Source organism: Phodopus roborovskii, unplaced genomic scaffold (genome assembly GCF_943737965.1).
Source record: "Phodopus roborovskii unplaced genomic scaffold, PHOROB, whole genome shotgun sequence".
Taxonomy (NCBI): Eukaryota; Metazoa; Chordata; class Mammalia; order Rodentia; family Cricetidae; genus Phodopus; species Phodopus roborovskii.
The window spans coordinates 6,473,026-6,493,404 of NW_026126434.1; the positions used below are offsets into that span (position 1 = coordinate 6,473,026).

The 20,379-nt window shown below is 41.2% G+C and overlaps 2 protein-coding genes and 1 pseudogene across 3 annotated transcripts in view; 2 read left to right on the forward strand and 1 right to left on the reverse strand.

The window, feature by feature from the left end:
• Positions 1–11,278, forward strand: part of Gcc2 (GRIP and coiled-coil domain containing 2) — a 38,648-nt gene extending 27,370 nt beyond the window's left edge. For both annotated transcript variants that reach the window (XM_051186702.1, XM_051186704.1), the window contains 4 exons: positions 809–1,003; positions 2,376–2,530; positions 4,044–4,245; positions 9,831–11,278. In XM_051186702.1, coding sequence (XP_051042659.1) covers positions 809–1,003; positions 2,376–2,530; positions 4,044–4,245; positions 9,831–9,901 — 623 coding nt within the window. In that variant the 3' untranslated portion in view covers positions 9,902–11,278. The remainder of the gene's footprint in view (positions 1–808; positions 1,004–2,375; positions 2,531–4,043; positions 4,246–9,830) is intronic.
• A 2,518-nt stretch (positions 11,279–13,796) lies between these two features.
• LOC127224432 (uncharacterized) lies at positions 13,797–13,896 on the reverse strand (annotated as a pseudogene).
• Positions 13,897–18,891: 4,995 nt separating this feature from the next.
• The window catches only part of Lims1 (LIM zinc finger domain containing 1), a 101,942-nt gene continuing 100,454 nt past the window's right edge, over positions 18,892–20,379 (forward strand). Inside the window, exon 1 of the mRNA XM_051186709.1 lies at positions 18,892–19,003. Coding sequence (XP_051042666.1) covers positions 18,972–19,003 — 32 coding nt within the window. The 5' untranslated portion in view covers positions 18,892–18,971. The remainder of the gene's footprint in view (positions 19,004–20,379) is intronic.

The following is a 20,379-nucleotide window of genomic DNA, read 5'->3' on the forward strand; positions in this document are numbered from 1 at the left end:
GGAGCATTATCAGGTGTGAGTCTCTTAACAAGGTCAAGAACTAGCTTTAAGGGAATTTAACGTATACCAAGAGTTAAAAGAAAATGATCAGCCAAAAAAAAAAAACAGATTGTAATGTAGGCATCAACAGTGGAATCAGCAGTTGGTAACAAAAATCTGAAACCCAGGGAAATGCTCCAGAAAGGATAACCATAGGCTAACTGAGTGATAAATGGACTGGGGAAAACAGTTCATAGTATTGAAAACAAATGAACTTTGAAGCTTAAAAAAAAAATTTCTGGATTAAGCTGTGAGCCCTTGCATAGAGTTAGGAGTCAATCAAGTAATTCATTTGGAAGTGTCTATGAGCTTCCTTTTTTGAGACAAAATCACACTATATAAGCCTGGCTGGCCTGGGACTCACTATGTAAACCAAATGTTAGAATGAAAAGCCCAAGAATTCTATGAACTGTTAACTGGTTGGTTCCCTACACTCAAGGCTGGGCTCTGTCATCTGAACACTGTTGATATGAGCAGGCAACACTAAGCACCAGCCAAGTGACATTCTCAGGGCAGTGATGGAGATGGCCAACAGTGGGAAGTGTGGGATGTTATATAAGTGTTGTCCAGCATAGCTCAATGTAAAGTGACTAAATGTTTGTAACTGTTTGGCATCCTTTCTTCAAACACCGTTTGTTTACTTTCTGTTTGTTTAATTTCCTTAACATTTGACATGCTCAAGGCTGTCTTTAATTTTATTGGCTATCTTTGTTAGGGTCAGATCCATTCGTCTTTAACAATTTCACTTACCCTTTAAAAAATTTAATAGACCCTGCCTCTTCTCACCAACCTTTGAAAAACCCCCGAGAAAGAAGAAACACAGACCTCCCACTTCTGGACATGCACACTGTGGCCCGAGAGGAGGGAGAAGGGATGGAGACAACTGACAGTGAGTCTGTGTCTTCAGCTGGCACACACATTCCATCTTTAGAACAGCTGCTTAGTTCTCCTGATACCAAGCCTGGTACGTTGCTTAGTGTGAGTGATTTAACTTAGCTGTCATTGTTTGATAAATACTACTCTAATTTTTATATACATATTTTTTAGCTGTTCCAGGAAAAGAGCTTATAGTATGAAGCAATCTCTTTAAAAACTAAAAACTTAAACATGGCTGAGCATTTGTAGCATGCACTTTTAATCCCAGCACTCAGGAGGCAGAGGCAGGTGGATCTCTGAGTTCGAGGTCAGCCTGGTCTACTGAGTGAGTTCCATGACAGGCTCCAAAACAATACAGAGAAGAAACCCTATCTCAAAAAAAAAAAAAAAAAAAAAAAAAAATTTAAACACAAGCATATGGCTGAACCAGAAGTGGATGATGGGAAGTCCTATATTGTTATTAGAAAGTAAATGAACTGTTGCCTCACCCTCCAAGAAATAAACAGTTTCAGTTTATTCCTTACAGTGAAGTATTGATAAATATGCTGTACTAGGTATAGTATAGTTTTGGTATACTTTTTGTTCTTACCTATAATAAATACTACTGTTCACAACTCAAGGGGTTTCTCATCTTTCTGATGCTCTGGGACCATGTTTACTGTGACAAAATCATTAAGAAAATTAACTTAAAAAGAAAGATTTGCCTGGCGATAGTGGCTCACATGCCTTTAATCCTAGCACTTGGGATGCAGAAGCAGGTGGATATCTGTGAGTTCAAGGCCAGCCTGGTCTACTGAGGGAGTTCTAGGACAGCCTCCAAAGCTACAGAGAAACCCTGTCTCAAAAAAAAAAACAAAACAAAACAAAAAAAAAAAAAATAGGGGGAAAAAAAGGAGGAAGGGGAGGAAGAAGGAGAGGAGGAGAAGGAAGAGGAGAAAGGAAAAAGAAGAAAGATTAGTCTGAGGAGGAGGAAGGGGAGAAAGAAGAAAGATTTGTTTTAGCTCAGGGCCACTTGGCCCAAGCATTTGACATTGGCAAGACAGAACGTCATGGTGGAGTGAGTACCTATGGCAGCCAATAAGTGGGCAGGAAAGAGCCAGGCTTCCAGCACCCCTTCCAAAAGCACGCCCCCTGTAATCTAACTTTGTTCCACTAGGCCCCACCTCCCAGTACCACCTCATACTGGAAACCCAGTGCTCCTTAGCATATGTGAGGCCTTAGATTAGACTCCCAGCATTACCAAAAGCAAATCTCAAACTGTGAGGGGCTTATAGAGCCAAACTGTTTATTCTACAACAGAAATCCAGTCTTTATTTGTGCACTGCATTCAACTAGCAACTTTTGAGCTAAGGTATGTCAAATAGATGAATAATAAAGAGTGAACTTATGTGTTATAAATTGAGATATTCAATTTTTTTATCTGAAGTCTATAATCTCTGATTGTGAAAATTAACTTTTAGAACAGCATCTTGCAGAGCCCTCTTTATGGCATGCCGAATTTACCAAAGAAGAATTGGCTGAGAAGCTCAGTTCTACCACAAAGAGTGCAGATCACCTAAATGGACTGCTTCGGGAGACAGAGGCCACCAACGCCATCCTTATGGAGCAAATTAAGGTGAGGGCAGGGCCTAGCTGCCCTGCCGTGCCCTGAGGCAGTTACTTTTCCAACACTTTGTATATATTGCCCCATTTTACAAGTTCACATTTCAGATATATCCATAGTGTCTAGATTCTTTATATTAGATTCCTCATGTTACTATTGCTTTTATATTTGTTGAACAAATATTTTTAATTCCTTTTTTTTTTTTGTTTGTTTGTTTGTTTGTATTTTAAGACAAGGTTTCTCTGTGTAGCTTTTGAGCCTGATCTGACATTCTGTAGACCAGGGTGGCCTCGAACTCACAGATATCCACCTGCCTCTGCCTCCCAAGTGCTGGGATTAAAGGTGTGCACCACCACTGCCTAGAAAATTCCTACTTTTTCTAAGAAAGCATAAGCATAGCAACTGGGCAGACATTGACAAGTCATTCTTCCTCATATACTTAAGTAAACATGAGTAAAGCGCCAGTAATTCAAGGCATTCCCTTTCTTCCTTTCTTTCTTCCACCTTTCCATTTTTTCCTTCTCCCCTCCCTCTTTTCCTCTCCCCCCCCCCTTTTTTTTTTTTTCCTCCTCTCTGCTTTTGCCTCTCCCTGTCTCTCTTCCTCTCCCCCTTCCATTTCTTGAGACATACCCTGGGCTGGCCTTGAATTTGTTATGTAACCAAGGATAGCCTTGAATATCTGATCTTTCTGCCTCTACCTCCTGAATGCATGTAGGACAGCTTGTAACAGTCAAATGAGATATCCACACACACACCCCCAGAATAACGATCCAAGTCCTGCAGTTTATTTTTAAATAATCTTTATAATGACCTTTGAAAAAAATGAAACTGAGCCTGACATAGGGGCACACACCTTTAATCCCTGCACTTGGGAGTCAGAGTAGTCAGATTTCTGATTTTAAGATCAGCCTGGTCTATGTAGCAAATTCCAGAGTTCCAGGTCATCTGCAGCTACATGGTGAGACCTGGTCTGGTGCTCTCGGTGTTCCTGAATTGAGCTTGTCTTGCTAAAGCACTGTTTTCTCTGGACATCCTGAGAGCTTGGCTTTGCAAGCAGGGCAGGGCAAGGGATCAACAGAGGCTGCAGATGTCTACCTCTTCAATCTGCTTCCAGGCTCCCCTTGCTCATGGTCAACTCATGCCCCAGGTAGAAGGAGAAGGTGTACTTGTGGTACCAGCTTATGGTTCTAGTTGCTCACTTGGTGCTTCTCATCATTCCACAGTTATCAGCATTTCTGTGATGCCTGTGGTTCCAAGGCAGGATTTCTCTGATTATTTTGGATGCACCTGATCTTCTTGGTGGTATTTGGAAAACTGTCAGACTAAAGAACTTCGTTTGTTCACCTGTCTTCTCTCTTGTGGAGTTTGTTAATAGTTCTAACTCTTTTCTCCCCTCTTAGCTCCACTTTTATTTTCACAGGGTTGGGAATTGCTCAGGGAGAAGATAAGAATGTGTGTGTTCAGTTTACTGTATTCAACCAAAAGTACCCCGAACCCACTGATAAACTGATCTCTCTAACACTAGCTTCTCAAAAATGAAATAAGAAGACTGGAAAGAAATCAGGAGCGAGAGAAGTCTGTAGCTAACCTGGAGTACTTGAAGAATGTCTTGCTGCGATTCATTTTCCTGAAGCCGGGCAGTGAAAGAGAGAGGCTTCTTCCTGTTATAGACACAATGCTGCAGCTCAGCCCTGAAGAAAAGGGAAAGCTGGCCACGGTGGCTCAAGGTATGTGGCCGGAGGCACTCACTGGTGTGTAACCATTTGTGCTAACTGTTGGTCTTATGAGTGTAACCTTTTCCTATTTAAATTTTGTTCGCTTTGATTAGTTTTGTCACACATGTAACTAGAGTTGAAAAGCTAGCTTTTTAACATTTGGGGCAGTTGCAGTACATCAACAAGTTCAATACCTGGCAAAATGTAGTATAATGCTTAGTTTGACCTTCCATCTCTGAAACAACACATCTCTATTCTGGTGTTGAATTGGATGTGTTTTAGCGTGCGCGTGCGCGCACGCGTGTGTGTGTGTGTGTGTGTGCGAGAGAGAGAGAGAGAGAAACGGTTTTCTCCTTGCTTACTTACCCTTACCCTACTCCAGCTCCCAGACAGTAGAATGACAATGGTTATGTGACCCAACACTTGAACTGTACTTTTCACATGCATGCAGAGTTAATACTGTCCTGTAGTGGAGTGTAATGTTCATATCAGTTAGGTTAATAGTGTTCCATAGACTCCTTTGAAATGCTGTGATTGATGGACTGGACTTCAAACAGCAGATTAAGAATCATGGTTTTATTTTTGGATTCGTCTAGAATGTTTTCATTCTCAAGCCTACAGAGAAAATACGGTAATATCCCTTGTGGCTGTCATCAGTCTCGGAGTTTTCAACTCATGGCCAGTTTTTCTAGCAGAAGTAGAACTAGGGATTTGTAAACTCCCCATACCATACCATTTCCTTGTATCCCTCTTTTATCCTCAGCTCTTGTTTATTGCTGCTGTGTCATCCATCACAAAGCAACTTAGTTGACTCTGTGTTTAGATAATATACTTCTTCCAACTTTGTTCCAATTTTTCAGGTTTAGTTGAAGGGTTGTGAGGGTTTTGTTGTTTGGGTTTGTTTGTTATAATAAATCATATTTTTTAACTTAATTTACCACACATGAATTGAAGAAACTGATCATTTATTCCATAGCAGTCCAGCATTTTGAACTTGGTGTTTATATGAGTACTGCACTTATTCAAATGTTGTGCATACACAACACATCAGTTTTCTGATTACATTTAGGTGCATCTGAACAAAAATGAGTACCCCACAGGTGTACTTACATGGCATTTCAATACTAAGCCCAGAATATATAGATACTAAGTTGTGACTGACATTCTCATCTTAATTCTCTTTAACATGTTCCTCTACCCCTTATATGTCCTAAATAAACTAATACATTTAGAATGGCCCTTGAGGGAGATGGAGAGATGACTCAATGGTTAAGAGCACTGGCTGATCTTCCAGAGGTCCTGAGTTCATTTCCCAGCAGCCACATGGTGGCTCACAACCATCTATAGTGGGGGTCTGGTACCCTTTTCTGGCATATGCAGATAGAGCTCTCATATATATATTAAGTAAATTAATTAAAGAAAAAAAAGAATGGCCCTTGGAATTCAATTACTTGGTATACTTAGTAAGATTTACCTTTTGGCTCACCCAAGATTTTACATTTTCAACAAGTTGGTACTGAGGAGATCTGGATCTAGGACTGATGGGATTCAGGGTTAATGTTTGACAGGATTACTTCATAATGAGTGTTGGTGATTCCTTTAAATCTATTTTCATGCAGCATGTCTTCCTAGTGAAGAATGGTCTCAATCCTCACAAAACTCTTACTTCTGCAGTGCATATTGCCATAGCCACAATTAACAGTAACCAAGTGGAGTGAGACATGGTACTCTATACCTATAACCCTGAGGCAGGGCCATACCAAGAGTTCAAGTTTCCCCTGGGCTACAGAGTGAATACCAAACCACAAGGGCTACCTCAAACAACACCAAAAAAGCTCAGTATAAGAATATACCATTCACTGGGGCTGGAGAGGTGGCTCAGCAGTTAAGTGCACCAGCTGTTCTTCCAGAGGACCTGGGTTCAATTCCCAGTACCCACGTGGAAGTTCACAACTGTAACTCCATTTCTAGGGTACCCAACACCCTCATACAGACATATATGCAGGCAGAACACCAATGCACATATATAAAAAATAAAGATAAAAGCCAGGCATTGGTGACACATGCCTTTAATCCCAGCACTTGGGAGGCAGAGGCAGGTGGATCTCTGTGAGTTCGAGGCTAGCCTGGTCTACACGTTGAGTTCCAGGATAGCCAAGGCTACACAGAGAAACCTTGTCTTGAATAACCAAAACAATAAAAAATAAATAAAGATAAGTTATTTGTTTATTATGTGTATCTGCGTTATGTGCTCATCATGCTTGCTATGGCACACACGTGGAGGTTAGAGAACAGTTTATAGAAGTTAGTTCTGTCCTTCCACCATGTCAGTTCCTAGTATACAGTAACTCAGAACCTAGGCTTGGCAAGGCCACCTTTATCTACTGAGCCATGTTGCCAGTCATATCATATGTATTTTTAATAAATAATTATCCTTAATTGCTTTTATGTACTGTTTTAATTTATTCTCTCCAACTAAACCTACTTTTCATTATAAAATTTTTAAGTTTTGTTTTTTTGAGACAGAGTTGCTTTCTGTAGCCCTGCTATCCTGGAACTTGCTCTATAGACTAGACTAGTCTGGCCTCAAACTCTTGAGATCTGTCTGCCTCTGCACCCATCTCCTCCTCCACCCCCCCCCACACACACCTCTGCATGATTAAAGGTGTGTACCACCATGCTTCATTATAAAATTTATCAATACTTAGGAATGAAATATGTTTCCTTATAGCTTTTTATAAAACAATAATACATTGTCAATTGTTTATCCAATAGGCTTACTGTAAAATGTTAGGAACACTCAGTATCTCCCAGTTTTAAGTTTTGAATCTCTTGATATGTAGGGGTCCCTGCAAGCTTCACCGCTAGCAGGCAAATGAACCACAAGAGGCAAGAAGGAAACTCAGTTCAGTGTAACTTAGTTAGCCAGGCTGGTTCAAACTCTTAGAGTCTGACTTCAGAAAGTTTATTTCAGACATATTTAAGTATAGTACAGTTTTATAAGAAAGCTTCCTGGTAACCATTATCTCACTCCTATATGCACAATTAAGTTTAAGCCATGACTACAACAAAACTCTTGAAAAATACATGTGACCCCCACCATGAAGATGGGTTCTGTATCTTAAGGGCCTAGAATCAGTTGTGGTCTCTGGCTGAGATAGTGTAGAAGTCATCAGGCTAAAAGGTACTAACCTCAGAGGTTTTAGAGTTTTTAATAATTTCATAATATACATGGGAGGTCTAAGAACCTAGAACTCAAAGGCATGTGTTTCTAGATCTGTGAATGGACAGGAAAACACTTATTAAACTTAAATTTTCTGTTATAATTTTATGTTTTATTATTGTATTAGTTCTTTTGAATACTAATCCTCTCAGTTGCTATAATAAAATACCATGATCCATGATAAAAAACAACTTAAGGAAAAAGAAAAGGTCTCTTTTGGTTTACAGTTCCAGGGGAGAAAGAGTCAATCACAGCATGGAAGACAGACATAACAACAAGAGCATGAGGCTAGCCTGGCATTTGGAAGCAGGAGGACAGAGCAAGCAGTTGGTCCAAGCTATAAAACCTCAAAGATAACAACATGCTTCCTCCAGCAAGACATCTTAAAGGTTCCATAACCTCCCCAAACAGAGCCACCAGCTGGAGACCAAGGGACCAAACATATTAAACATAGGATCCTGTGGGTGTCATTTTATATTCAAACCACACTTAATGTGTAAGCTTGCATAAAAGTACTTGTGCATGGATATGTAGGTATATAAAGGCCACACAATGCATGTAAAGGGCAAAGGACAGCGTTGGGGAGTTCTCTCCCTCTCTGTTATGTCCCAGGAATTGACCTTAGATCATCAGGCTTGTAGGGCAAGCTCTTTTACCCACTGAGCCATCTCACCAGTCCTTAAATGTAAATCTTAAAGTTACTTTAAAGGATTTTTTAAGTCTCAAGATTGTTTGCTGCTACTGGGTGGTGGTAGAGCACGCCTTTAGTTCCAGCACTCAGGATGCAGAAGCAGCCTGGTCTACGAAGCAAGTTCCAGGACTTACACAGAGAAACTTTGTCTCAGCACCACCACTACCCTACCACCACCACCACCCCCATCCCACCCCCTACCAACACCCCCAGTAAAAAAAAAAAAAAAAAAGATTGATTGTTTGCTGCTTCTCTCATTGACATAGGAGGTGAGAACCCACAAAATTAAGAAAATATGATGGGGTTAATCACAGACACTGGTATAGTTGACAGAATAAGTGAACCAGGATACAAGTAAGAAGGAATTGTATAGAACTAGAAAAGTTGGGGAATGAAAGCACTGGACAGATGTTTACTTGAAGTCCTGCCCTATGTGGACTGTCCTTTCCCTTTGTTTTGCTTCAGAGTTTTAAGACAAGGGCCTAGAGGTGTGGCTCAGTAGAGTATTTGTTTAGCAAGCTAGAGGCCCTGGGTTCCATCCCCATCTCTGCCTAAAATAAGTGGTACATAACTTCAATCCCAGCACTTGGGAGTTGGCAGAGGAGGTTCAGAAATTTAAGGTCATCACTAGCTGGCCAATGTAAGATATATGAGACCTTGTGGGGTTTTCCAGGGGGTGGGGATTGTTATTGTTTATTGTAAAGTGGGAAAAATGCTTTCAGATGAGTTGGGAAAGTTTCTCAGACCCCTGGAGAAAGATACTTAATGACCGTATAAAATAAGTGTTTTACACCAGGTGGTGGTGGCACATGCCTTTAATCCCAGCACTTGGGAGGCAGAGGGATCTCTGTAATTTCAAGGCTAGCCTGGTCTACATGCAGGGCTAATTCCAGGACAGCTATGGCTGTTAAACAAAGAACCCCTGTCAGGAGCTTATGACAAGTCTTCTAGATTAGAAAGACAAATCTGAAAGAAACAACTTACCTCCAGAGAAGAGAATTGAAGAGGAGATTATGGTTGGTTAGCAGTACCTGGATAGTCTGAAATTGTGTGTGTGTTTTGACATAAACACTTTCAATAAATGGCATAATTTAACAACAGTAAAGTTCAAGGAGCTGGAAAGATGACTCAGTGGTTAAGAGCATTGACTCTTCTTTCAGAGGATCTGGATTCAGTTCCCAGCAACCACTCAATACCAATTGTAACTCTACCAGGGAACCTTCTGGCCTCCACAGGTGCCATGTAGGTGTTGCGCAGGTATATATGCGAATGAAATACTCATACACATAAAATAATGATGATAAATTGTAAAAGGAACAGAAGAAAAGGGACAGAGATTGTAAATAAAGTGATTTTTCTAAAACTGATTAAAGGTTCAAACCCCAAGGATTTCAAGTAGGATTAAAAAAGAAATCATCTGCCTCTATTCGCATAAGTTTTTTTTTTTTTTTTTTTTTAGCCATATTAAATTCAACAGTGGAATTGTTCAGGTATCTCCATCTAATACCATGCTTAGAAATTCAGACTAATGATTCATGTGTCTTTTATAGTGCCTATTACCAATGAAATAGACATTATTTTCTTATATTGTGCAGTGATTCCATATTTAGATTTCACATTTAGATGATTTAACAATCGTTTTTGTTTTTTTTTTTTTTTTTTTTTTTTTTTTATCTTTCAAAGGTGAGGAAGATCGTTCTTCCCGTTCCTCTGGATGGGCATCCTATCTGCATAGTTGGTCTGGACTTCGATAGATTGATGGAAAGAAAATTCTTTATTAACTCAACAAAATTCATTCTGGGGGGAGAACTGGTTATCATTATTTGATTAGGAAGTATCCATACCTGTTAACATCCTCTAATGATTGTATATATGTAAAGCATTTGTATTTAGACTCTCAACTTGTAATAAAAGGACAACAACTTAAAGAAATGGTACCAGTCATCCACAGCCCTCTAACTCTGCAATGTGGCCTCAGTGTCTGATCTCCCACACACAGAAAACAGTTCATTCCTGCACCCTGGAACCCTGGGAGCCACTCATTTCTAAGTAGTACTGTGAATTTTGCAATTGAACTGAATTTTGATACCATACCAACTGGGGAATTTTAAAATAGTTTTTCAAGATTAAGGAAATGCTTTCTTGGTATAGATGACATGTTTATTAAGGGATTATGAAGTAAATATGCTATTGTTAATTATGAGGCTATGTTAATATGCAATTTAGTCAATTGCTTTAAAACAGCTCCCACCCCCCCATTTGTTATTTCAAAACTTAACCCTGGTACTAGCAATGTGATGCTGACATTGAATAGATGTTCCCCCCGCCCCCAGCTAATGTGTTTCCATGAGCCTGTTTTGAAAATTCCCTGCATCTCAGAATAGTGACTCTTAATCAGCATTAACTCTACACATGATCCTGGTTGTTCAAGTAGACTTGTTCCCTAAGCATGACCCCCAGAGGGCTCAGGCTCACTGGTGATAAATAAGCCTAGCTGGAAGAGTGTTACTTGCCCTTATGTCTCCAGAGATAATCTATTGACTAGATTAAATTGTGTTCTTAAATCAAATTTGGGGATTATATTTGAATACATAATTTGTTAATAAATAAGCATAAAGTGTTCTATGGGGTTATTAAGCTTATGGTTTCTTACCTGACTTTCATACTCAGCTAGAACCCTGACTCTGTACTCAGTCACTATGCATATTGGTTTCTAACTTGGCTGAACTGAAATTTGCTGCTGACATGTTGAGTTTGTTCTCTTAAAGCTATTATCTCTCAGTGTTCAGTCCTCCTGTGTTAGCACAGGCCTAACTAGTGAGTGTATTGATTAAATGCATCTTTCTTAGAGCTGATTTTACAAGTTCAGTTTTTTTAACTTCATAAACTGTGAATATGAGTATGCCAAGTGGCATCTGATGTAATTTTAGTAATATTTAAATAAACTCCACTCTTTCTTTGGGCCTACTACACCTTTTGAAGTCTGTACAAACTTTGAATCTAGTCTGTTCATATGAATATAAAGGCCTTTGGCATGATAAAAATTACTTTAAAAAAGACGTATATGTTTTTTGTGACCCGCAATAAGGAACTATAATGATTGATATTTCTATTAAATGCATTTAACTGTATATTACATTTTTATGACTATTCTTTTTCTGTTAAACACTGTCTGGGGTTTTAAGTTAGATTGTGAGGTGGAGTTGCAAACTCTTCTACTACTGTTCCTCCATAGCTGGGACCTATTGGTGTTTAAGATGATGAGCTATTTAGGAAGCCATGGCAGAAAACTTCCCTTCAGCTCAGGAATTTGAGGGCAGCCTACTAAGACCACCTCCCCCCCCCCCCCCAGCCTCTTCAGAGAACAGTAACAGCTTGGTATGGTGGCAAAATCCTTTTAGTCCTAGGATGTCACGATAGGCAGATCTCTATTTGAGACCAGACTGGTCTGCATAGTGAGTTCCAATCCAGTCAAGGGCTATGTAGTGAGACACTGTTGAGAAAGAAAAACAAGAGAGACACAGACAAATACTAGCTGGACCTGGAAGCAACACTTGTGCCTTTGGGAACCCACACACATAGCTCACAGTGTGAGAATGTCTTCCATATAGAGAGAAAACTGATGTGATGCAGTATCAGCAGTCAGGGACAGCGAGCAATGAATACATTATGCCACACTGATTCTTTCCTTTTTATTCAGCAAAGAACCTCTTCCTTCAGGATGGTAGCCAATCAGGGCTACACAGTGAGACTCTGCCTCAAACAAAACATTGTTGCACCTAGCAAGGAGGAGGATTGGCTCCTGCCACTCCATATTTGGTGGTAAACTTCCCACTCTGAGAACACTCTTGGGATGGATTACTCTGATTGGAAAGACATTTAAGACTTCTATGGGATATTAGATTCAGATTTGAGTAGTCAACTTGGTATTGGGAATTAGTGCCAAAAGTAAACTTGGGGAAGATAGGGTGTATTTTGGCTTTCACATCCTGATCACAGTCAGGACAGGAACTCAAGCAGAGACCATGGAGAAACACTGCTTATTGGCTTGATCTTCACAGCGTGTTCAGCTTACTTTATTTTTTTATATGTATGGGTGTTTTGCTTACATATGTGCCTTGGCACTATGTACATGCAGTGCCAGCAGTGGCCAAAGTGGCCTCCAGTCCTCTAGAACTAATGTTACAGTCAGCTTTGAGTGGCCATATGGGTGTTAGGAGTCAAACCCAGGTTCTCTGGAAGAGCAGCCAATGTTGTTAACCATTGAGCCATCTGTCCAGCCTCAGCCTTTCTTATACAACTCAGAACCACCTGCCCAGGAGTAGTACCATCCCCAGTCGGCTGGACCCTCATATCAATCCTTAATCAAGGAAATACCTTATAGATTTCCCTACAGCCCAATATGATGAAGGCATTTTCTCAAAGTTCTCACATAACACTAGCTTGTGTCAAGTTGGCAAAACCAAACAAACAAACAAATATTGACCAAGACAACTATAAAAATTGAGATGATGCACATTACCCACTCAGAAAAATCACCCAGCTTTTCCCCTGAACTTGGCCATGTCCTTTTGCCTTCTACATTCCAAGTGCTGAGATTAAAACTTACAAAACCAATTTGCTTTCACTTGGGAGGAAAGGAAGTGGAGGACATTACCTGTACTCCTCAGGGATTTCTGCACAGTGTAACTGTCATGGTCCCATTCCCTGATTTCTACCTGGCTACTTTGTACCTTCTACCATCTACAACATTTTTAGAAGGAACAAAAGGAGGTCTTATTAATCCCACTGATTGAGAATAACACCACTACCACAATTAAAAGCCAAATTTGAAGCAACCTTTAATTAAATACTGTCTAGGTGGTTGGGCTCTGGCCAGGTCTGTTTGCAGCAGCTTAAGTATTTCTCATCAGGTCCAATCAGAGAAAGGCATACATCCTGACATACCTCCAGCCTATATCCAATCAGGGGCAAGAGTAAATCCTGATATATTTCCTGTCTGTGAACTTCCAGATCACATGTGATCAACCACATCTGGTACAGATAGGTCAAACAAACTTGTTCAGGGGAGTGAAAACATGTGGCTTGTTAAAAAGCATAAACAATAGCCTCCAGCATTTCAGGAACTATCTGTCCTTGGTCAAGGGGCTTGCAGAACAGAGGTGTTTTTTTTTTTTTTTTTTTTTTTTTTTTTTTTTTTTGTTTCATAGATCTCTTAGGCATAATAACTAAAACTTAAAATGTAACTTTGTCTCTCACACTGGCAGAGGACCCAGTTTCAGCACCCAGCACTCACACTGGGGCTCACAACTGGAAATAGCTCCAATTCAGAAAGATTCCATGCCCTCTTCCAGTCTCCTCAGGTACCCATGTGATTTATGTCTATACATACAGGCAAACACACACAAAAGGATCTGCATTAAAATAAAAAAAGAAGGGGTTGGAGAGATGACTTAACACTTTTAAAAATTATATTTGTTTATTTATGTATGGGGCCCACAGCATGGGGTAGAGGCCACAAGACAACTTGTGGGAATAGATTCTCTCCTTGAATGTGGGTCCCAGGCCATCAGGCTTGGCAGTAATTGGCAGTAATTTCCATGGCCATTGTTGTAGTGGCCTTTGTTTAGGATTTTGTTATTTTTGTTTTTTAATATAAGCCAATTCATAAATTTGTGTGAAATCCGTATGCAGGCCATCCCAATCTTCACTGTATTGTACCAATTTTAGTATATGTGCTACTGAATACCAAGTTTCATTTTGCTTTGTTTTGTTTTTTAATGACAGATTCTAACTAGGAGAAGATGGAATCTCAAAATAGTTTCACTTTGCATTTCTTGGTGGAAAAGGATGCTGAGTACTTTTTAAAATATTTACTGGCCATTTGTGAAACATAAATATTTTTAAACCACAAAAGTGACAGTTAAGATCTTCCTGGGATTGCTTTCCACACTGACAAAAGTTATACAAAATATCTCTTGTCTAGAAGATAGCAAATTCTACAGCTTGTATTAATTGAATCTTTTTCAGCACCTAGGAGAAGACAACTGCTTGGGTTTTTTGTTTTTATTTTGCTTTGCTTTATAAAATATATTCTCCTAAGTAATGCTATATTCAGTACTTCTTGTCTTTTCTTTTTCTTTTTGCTTATTAGGGATGGAACCCAGAATCTAGTACGTGCTAAGTAAGCACTGTACCACTGAACAGCGCCCAGCTCCTCGATGCTTCTCTACGTAACATGTTGGGTAGAGATGATGTCCTCAAGGTCACATTCCCTTGAGAAGCCTCTTCGTTTTAACTTGGTGTTTACTTTTACTGGCTTTCCCAAGGAAGTGAATCTATTAACAAACTCTGGCTACCCTGAATTCAAAATACATTACCCAGCAATGCATTTTTATTGCTGCTGGTCTTAATATAAACTTACCCCCTTGCAGAGCTGTGTGATGCAGTCGATCAGAACAAAAATGTAGAATTGAAGTCCAACTAAGGATTGCAATTCAATGAAAGTGATCTCTTTTTTGAGATTCACTTATTTTCATTTATTTGTTTATTTTTAAAGTTAGTTACATATGCAGTGTTCTGTTTGCATGTATGCCTGAGGGCCAGAAGAGAGCACCAAATCTCATTGTGGATGGTTGTGAGCCATCATGTGGTTGTTGGGAACTCAGGACCTCTGGAAGAGTACACAGTACTCTTAACCTCTGAGCCATCTCTCCAGCCCCTATTTTTATATTTGCCTGAATGTGTATATGTGCATGATATTCATACAGTGCCCCTGGAGGCCAAAAGAGGATGTCAGATCTGATGAAAATCAAATTATGGGTGGTTGTGAGTGGCCATGGGGGTGCTTTGAATTGAAGCCAGGTCTTCTACAAGAAGAGCCAATGCTCTTCCCCTCTGAGCCATCTCATGAATGTGTGCATGAATGCCACATCTGTGTGGAGGTCGGAGCAGTTTTAAGATTTGGTTCACTCCATCAACCATGTTTGTACCAGATCAAACTCAGGCTATCTCTGGGCATCTTTACTGCTGCATCATCTTGCCAGCCCTGGAAAAGATTTTCATTATTGATTTGAAAGAAAGAGCTTATAAACCTGAAAAACAGTGATTGAGTTAGTCTTATGCCCACACTTGAGTTGTATGCATCACAATGCTGAGAATGAGATAACTACCACAATTAAACAAGCTTGATTTTTTTTTTTTTTATTGGAGAACATCCAAGAGCTGGCCAGTGACTGCCTCCTAAAGAGAGCAGTGATGGCATGCTTTTAGTCCTACCACTCCACAGGAGTGAGTTAAGGTCAGCCTGGTCTACAGAGTGAGTTCTAGGGCAGCCAGGACTGTTACACAGAGAAACCCTGTCTCAAGAAACAAAAACAAAACAAAAAAATAGTGGTTATAAAAATCCCATATTTTCACTTGGGAGGCAGAGGCAGGTGGATCTCTGTGAGTTCGAGGCCAGTCTGGTCTACAGAGCTCATTCCAGGATAGATAGGGCTGTTACACAGAGAAAACCTGTCTCGAAACCGCACCCAAAAACATCCCATATTTTAAGATAATAGTGGAAATCTCACATAATATTGTAACTGCTGTTCTTTTATTTTAATGATAAGATAAAGCTGGAGAAGTTGGGGGAGTGTCCTGAGTGGGGGGGTCACAAGGTGAGGGATCATGTGGGAGAGCATAACAGGTTCCATAGCAGGTGATGGGTGATTGGGGCGGAGGGAATAACTCGCCAGGCAGACAGAGCTTGAGTGAGAAGTTTATTTAGAAAGGAGAGTGAAGGGGAAGGGAAAAGAAAACAGGCATAGAGATACCAGGAACAGAAAAGAAAAGGAAAAGAGAGAGAAGTGCCAGAAAGAGAGCAAGGAGAGCATAAGTGGGCAGGGGTCTGACTTTTAAAGAAGTCCTTTACACCTGCCTTCAGACTAGTACTTAGAACTGTGGACTGACCAGAGTACTGCCTGAGTGCATTCTGCCAAATGACAGGGGCAGGCCAGCATAATGCCAGTACTGTCTCAGTTACTGTTGTGTTTCTGTGAAGAGACACCATGACCAAGGCAACTCCTATAAAAGCATTTAGTTGGGATTTTGTGTACAGTTTCAGAGGACCAGCCTGTTATCATAATGGTGGGGAACATGGTGCTGGAGCAGTAGCTGAGAACTTTATATCCTGATTGGCAGGCAGCAGGGCAGAGAAAATGAGACTCAGAGCCCACCTCCAGTTATACATCTTCTCCAACAAGACCACACCTACTCCAACAAGGTCCCTCCCCATATTCATTCCCAATAGTCCATCACCTGGGTCCACCACTGGGCTGTCTTCAGCCCCACAAAGAAATATTGTAAACGATGTATTCAAAATAAGTACTTAAAAATGAAGTCAGACTGGATTTTTGTAAACTTCACTGATCTCATTTGTGATAATGAGGGAGTGAGTGATGACATTCTTGTACAACTCAGTGGAGTGGAATTTTAGGAATGCTAAACTGTCCTTTTCACAGAAACATCTTTGCACAGATACTCTCCTGGTCCAAGTTTTTGTCTTAATGACATGACAAGAACTGAGTGATGGGTGTAGTAGCTCAGCGGTATACAGTCCTTGCATTCCATACATGATGGCCTGGGTTCCTTCCTCAGGTTTGAAAAGCCCCTTTGGTGTTCAGAGAATGTGCTGGCTAATATTGGCTGTCAACTTGATTGCATCTGGAATCATCTAAAATGCAATCCACTGGACACTCCTTTGAAGGATTTTATAAAAATCAGATTATTTGAAGCCTAAATGTAGGTGGCAACCTAGATACAAGGACATGGGAGGAAACTTTGCCTTTTGCCTGTTTGCCCTCACTCTTAATGATAAATTTTCATCTATCCTGCTGCTGTGGCATTACTTTGCTGATAACTAACTTCTCTGGGCTTCCAAAGTAGACTGAAAAAAAGCAGCTCTCCAAGAATGTTCCAGGTCTTCAGCACCATATTTGGACTACTGAGACATCTGGCCTTGTGGACTGAGAAACTATTGGATTCTTGGCTTTTTCAGTGTGAGTTTAAACCCAGGACATTCAAAGTCCAAGATTTCACTCTGAATTAATACACAATACTGCTCACCAGTGTTTTTCTATTATAACAAAACCAGATGAAAATATAATAAACCCAGTATAGGAGTTATCTAATTAGTCTATTATTTAGGGGGAGGAAATAGTTTCCACTGCCCTCTTATTACATACTTAACTGGTAGAGATGAAAGAAGATGGAAAATAAGACAAAAAGTCTTTAAGTATTTATTTTGAATACATTCTTTACAGTAATTCTTTGTGGGGATGGAGAAATTGCTCAACAATGAAGAATGCTTGCTGCTCTTGCAGAGGACTCCAGTTTAGTTCCCATCACCCACATGGCAGCTCAGAATCAGCTGTAACCCCAGTTCCAGAGGATCCGGTGCCCTCCTCTAGTCTCTGAGGGTACATAGGTGGGTTACGGACATACGTGAAGGCACTCATACTCATTTTTTTAAAAATTGCCTGTACTTTGTACACATACATGTGAAAGACTTCCAAATATCAAATGTTGTCTTTAAAGGCAGATTGTTGGAAACCAGAACAAAATGAAAGTCACTGAGACATCCCTTTTTATCCCGAGAAACAGTCGAGTTGAAGAATAAGAAATTCAACCCCGTGTTCTAGAACAACCATATTTTTTCCAAGTTTTCTTTGTAGCAGACGTTGGTCAACCACAGAAGTAGAATCACTTGAAGAGTGCATTCCATAGATGGCATAACTATGATGAAACTAAAACCGCTAATCAAGAGGCAGCCAGTTTTTACCCAACTATCCCAAAAATGGCAGGCAGATTTTTTTTTTCCTTTTGGAAGAAAAAAAATCTTAAAATTCTATTTCGTTACATTTATGTTTTTGTGTGTATATATTTGGAGCTCAAAGGAAAATTGGAGAATATTCTTTCCTTCCACCACCCTTCCATCACCCTTCCACCACAAGAGTCCCAGGGATTAACTCCTTTTGAGCCATCTTGTAGGCCAGGCCCACTGTTAAAATTCTAACGAGAGTGCCCTAAATATTCCAAACTCCCGCAAACTGGAGGTGGCCAATCCAGATGAGACCTCCACCCCTTGGAAGACTTAATTGTATGAGACACCCTTCTTGGCACATTATCTTCAGGACTGTCACAGGGCAAGTTAGGATCCTGTACAGACCACATGCCCTGCAAAAAGAATCAGGCGGCCCATCTGCCAAGTTGAGTCAGAGCCTGCTCTCTTGCCTGCCCTTTGATCAGTCTCAACCTACCAGGTGTTCCTGGTGGGTTGGAAGCTGTGGACCTCCAGGAGGTCCAGGAAACTCACAACATCCAGGAAGGAGGAAGGGGTGGAGGAGGTGGAGCTATGACGATTCGGGGGCGGGGCCAAGACCCGTAGGGGGTCTCCTCGGCGCTCCACCTCCTGGCCTCCGCTCCTCGATTTCGCCCCGCTCCTTCCCAGGCTCTCAGTCAATGCTTCAACCTGGCGCCCCGCCCCACCGATGCTGATCTCAGCCCAGACCCCGCCGAACTTCTCCCCGCCCCAACCTGGCCTCTGCGAGCCTTAGCGTCAGCCCCGCCCCCTGGTGAGCCTATGCCCACGCTCTGTAGGGCGTGGTCAGCGCCACCATTTGTTGGCCTCTGCCGGCTAGAGGAAGCGGGGGCGTTTCGGCCCGCCCCCTTCCTGCCTGGGACCGGTCGTCCAATTGGCAGCTCGCCCAGGCAGCGAGGGAAGAGGGTGCGGCCGCGGCGTCGGGGACTGAGGCACAGGAGGACCCGGCGTGGACGGTGGAGATGCTGGGCGTGGCGGCCGGAATGACCAACAGGTACGGGAGCACACGCGCTCTGGGACCGCCACCGCACGAGCCTCGCTGGGCCCGGGTCCGGGCCTGGGCCTGGCGGCCGGGAACCTTTACCGTCGCGCGGCCTGCGGCTGGCGAGAGGCCCGGACACGCGCCTCCCTAGCCCGAAGCGGGAGAGGCCTTCGAGGTCCTGCTGAGCTATCCTATGCAGCCTCGGGGTGTGAGGGCAGATCCTGTCCCAGAGCTTGGCTCTAGGTAGTTCAGATTCTACCGATAGAAAGAATGGCCAGAGAGGGTCTCGAGCACACATGTGTTAGAAATGAAAACGGACGTGTAAAATATTTATGCATTGAGTAGTCCATGGTATATTAACATGCCTTTTAATGAAAATAGTATACCCTAAACAGAAAAGTTAAGACCGACGAATAGCCTATTAAATATTTTTACAAGCCCTTCCCGTTTCTGGCTTAATAGAAAAAGGCAGCTTGCGTTTTCGTTTTTCATTGTCTATTGTGGTGTGTTTTGAATGCGGCCAGTTTGAAAAGAAGTAGTCTTACAGCTTTTCCAAATGATTGGGTATTCTTTGTGACTCCGCCAGAAGTTCAGAAGATTGTTTCTTAAAGGCTAGTTTTGATGTGAAATCTGAGCTCGCGGTTACATGAAATTCCTCAGATTGCCTTGTATGTGAATGGAACGATTACTCATTCCAACGGGTTTGTATTGGCTTCCCCACTATGGAAGGTCCCAAATGCTAACACATTTTATTAACGCGTCTAAAAGGCATTCGTTAGAATCACCACCAACCGGTTTCATTAAATTCTTAAGTATCAGGGAAGCTGTCAAACTCAAGAGGTGGCAATTTTCCAACATTGCAATTTTCTGTGGAAATTGAGACTTTTCTCATTATCAACAATTCGTGCCAAATGTAAGTACAAATCACCATGGTTGTCTTGTCTGTTCTTCTTGCAGTAAAAAATGGTAATTCAGCTCAGTGCTTAACATAGTATGTGCTTTTTCTTGAGACAGTCACATTACTTTGATATGTAGCAGATGCTCTTTGTGCACACTTAACATTGTGTTTCAGGCACCAAAGAAGATGATCAAGAGTTAATAATTCATACAGTCATTGTACTCATCATGGACAATTATTGTATTTGCCACAGACATTTTTCACTGAAAAAGATGTGTGGAATATTAAGTTGATGGGGAATTGAAAATATATGTGAGCTATAAAGAAAAAAGGGTGTGCAGAATAGAATATGATGGTGTCTATATAGGACCCTCAAGTGTTTCTCTCTGGTCTAGTGGTCTTCCCTGATCCCATCCCCTTCTCACCCCAAATCTCACTCAGGCTGGGCTTGAATTTGTCAGTGATCCTCTTGCCTAGCTTCTTGAATGTT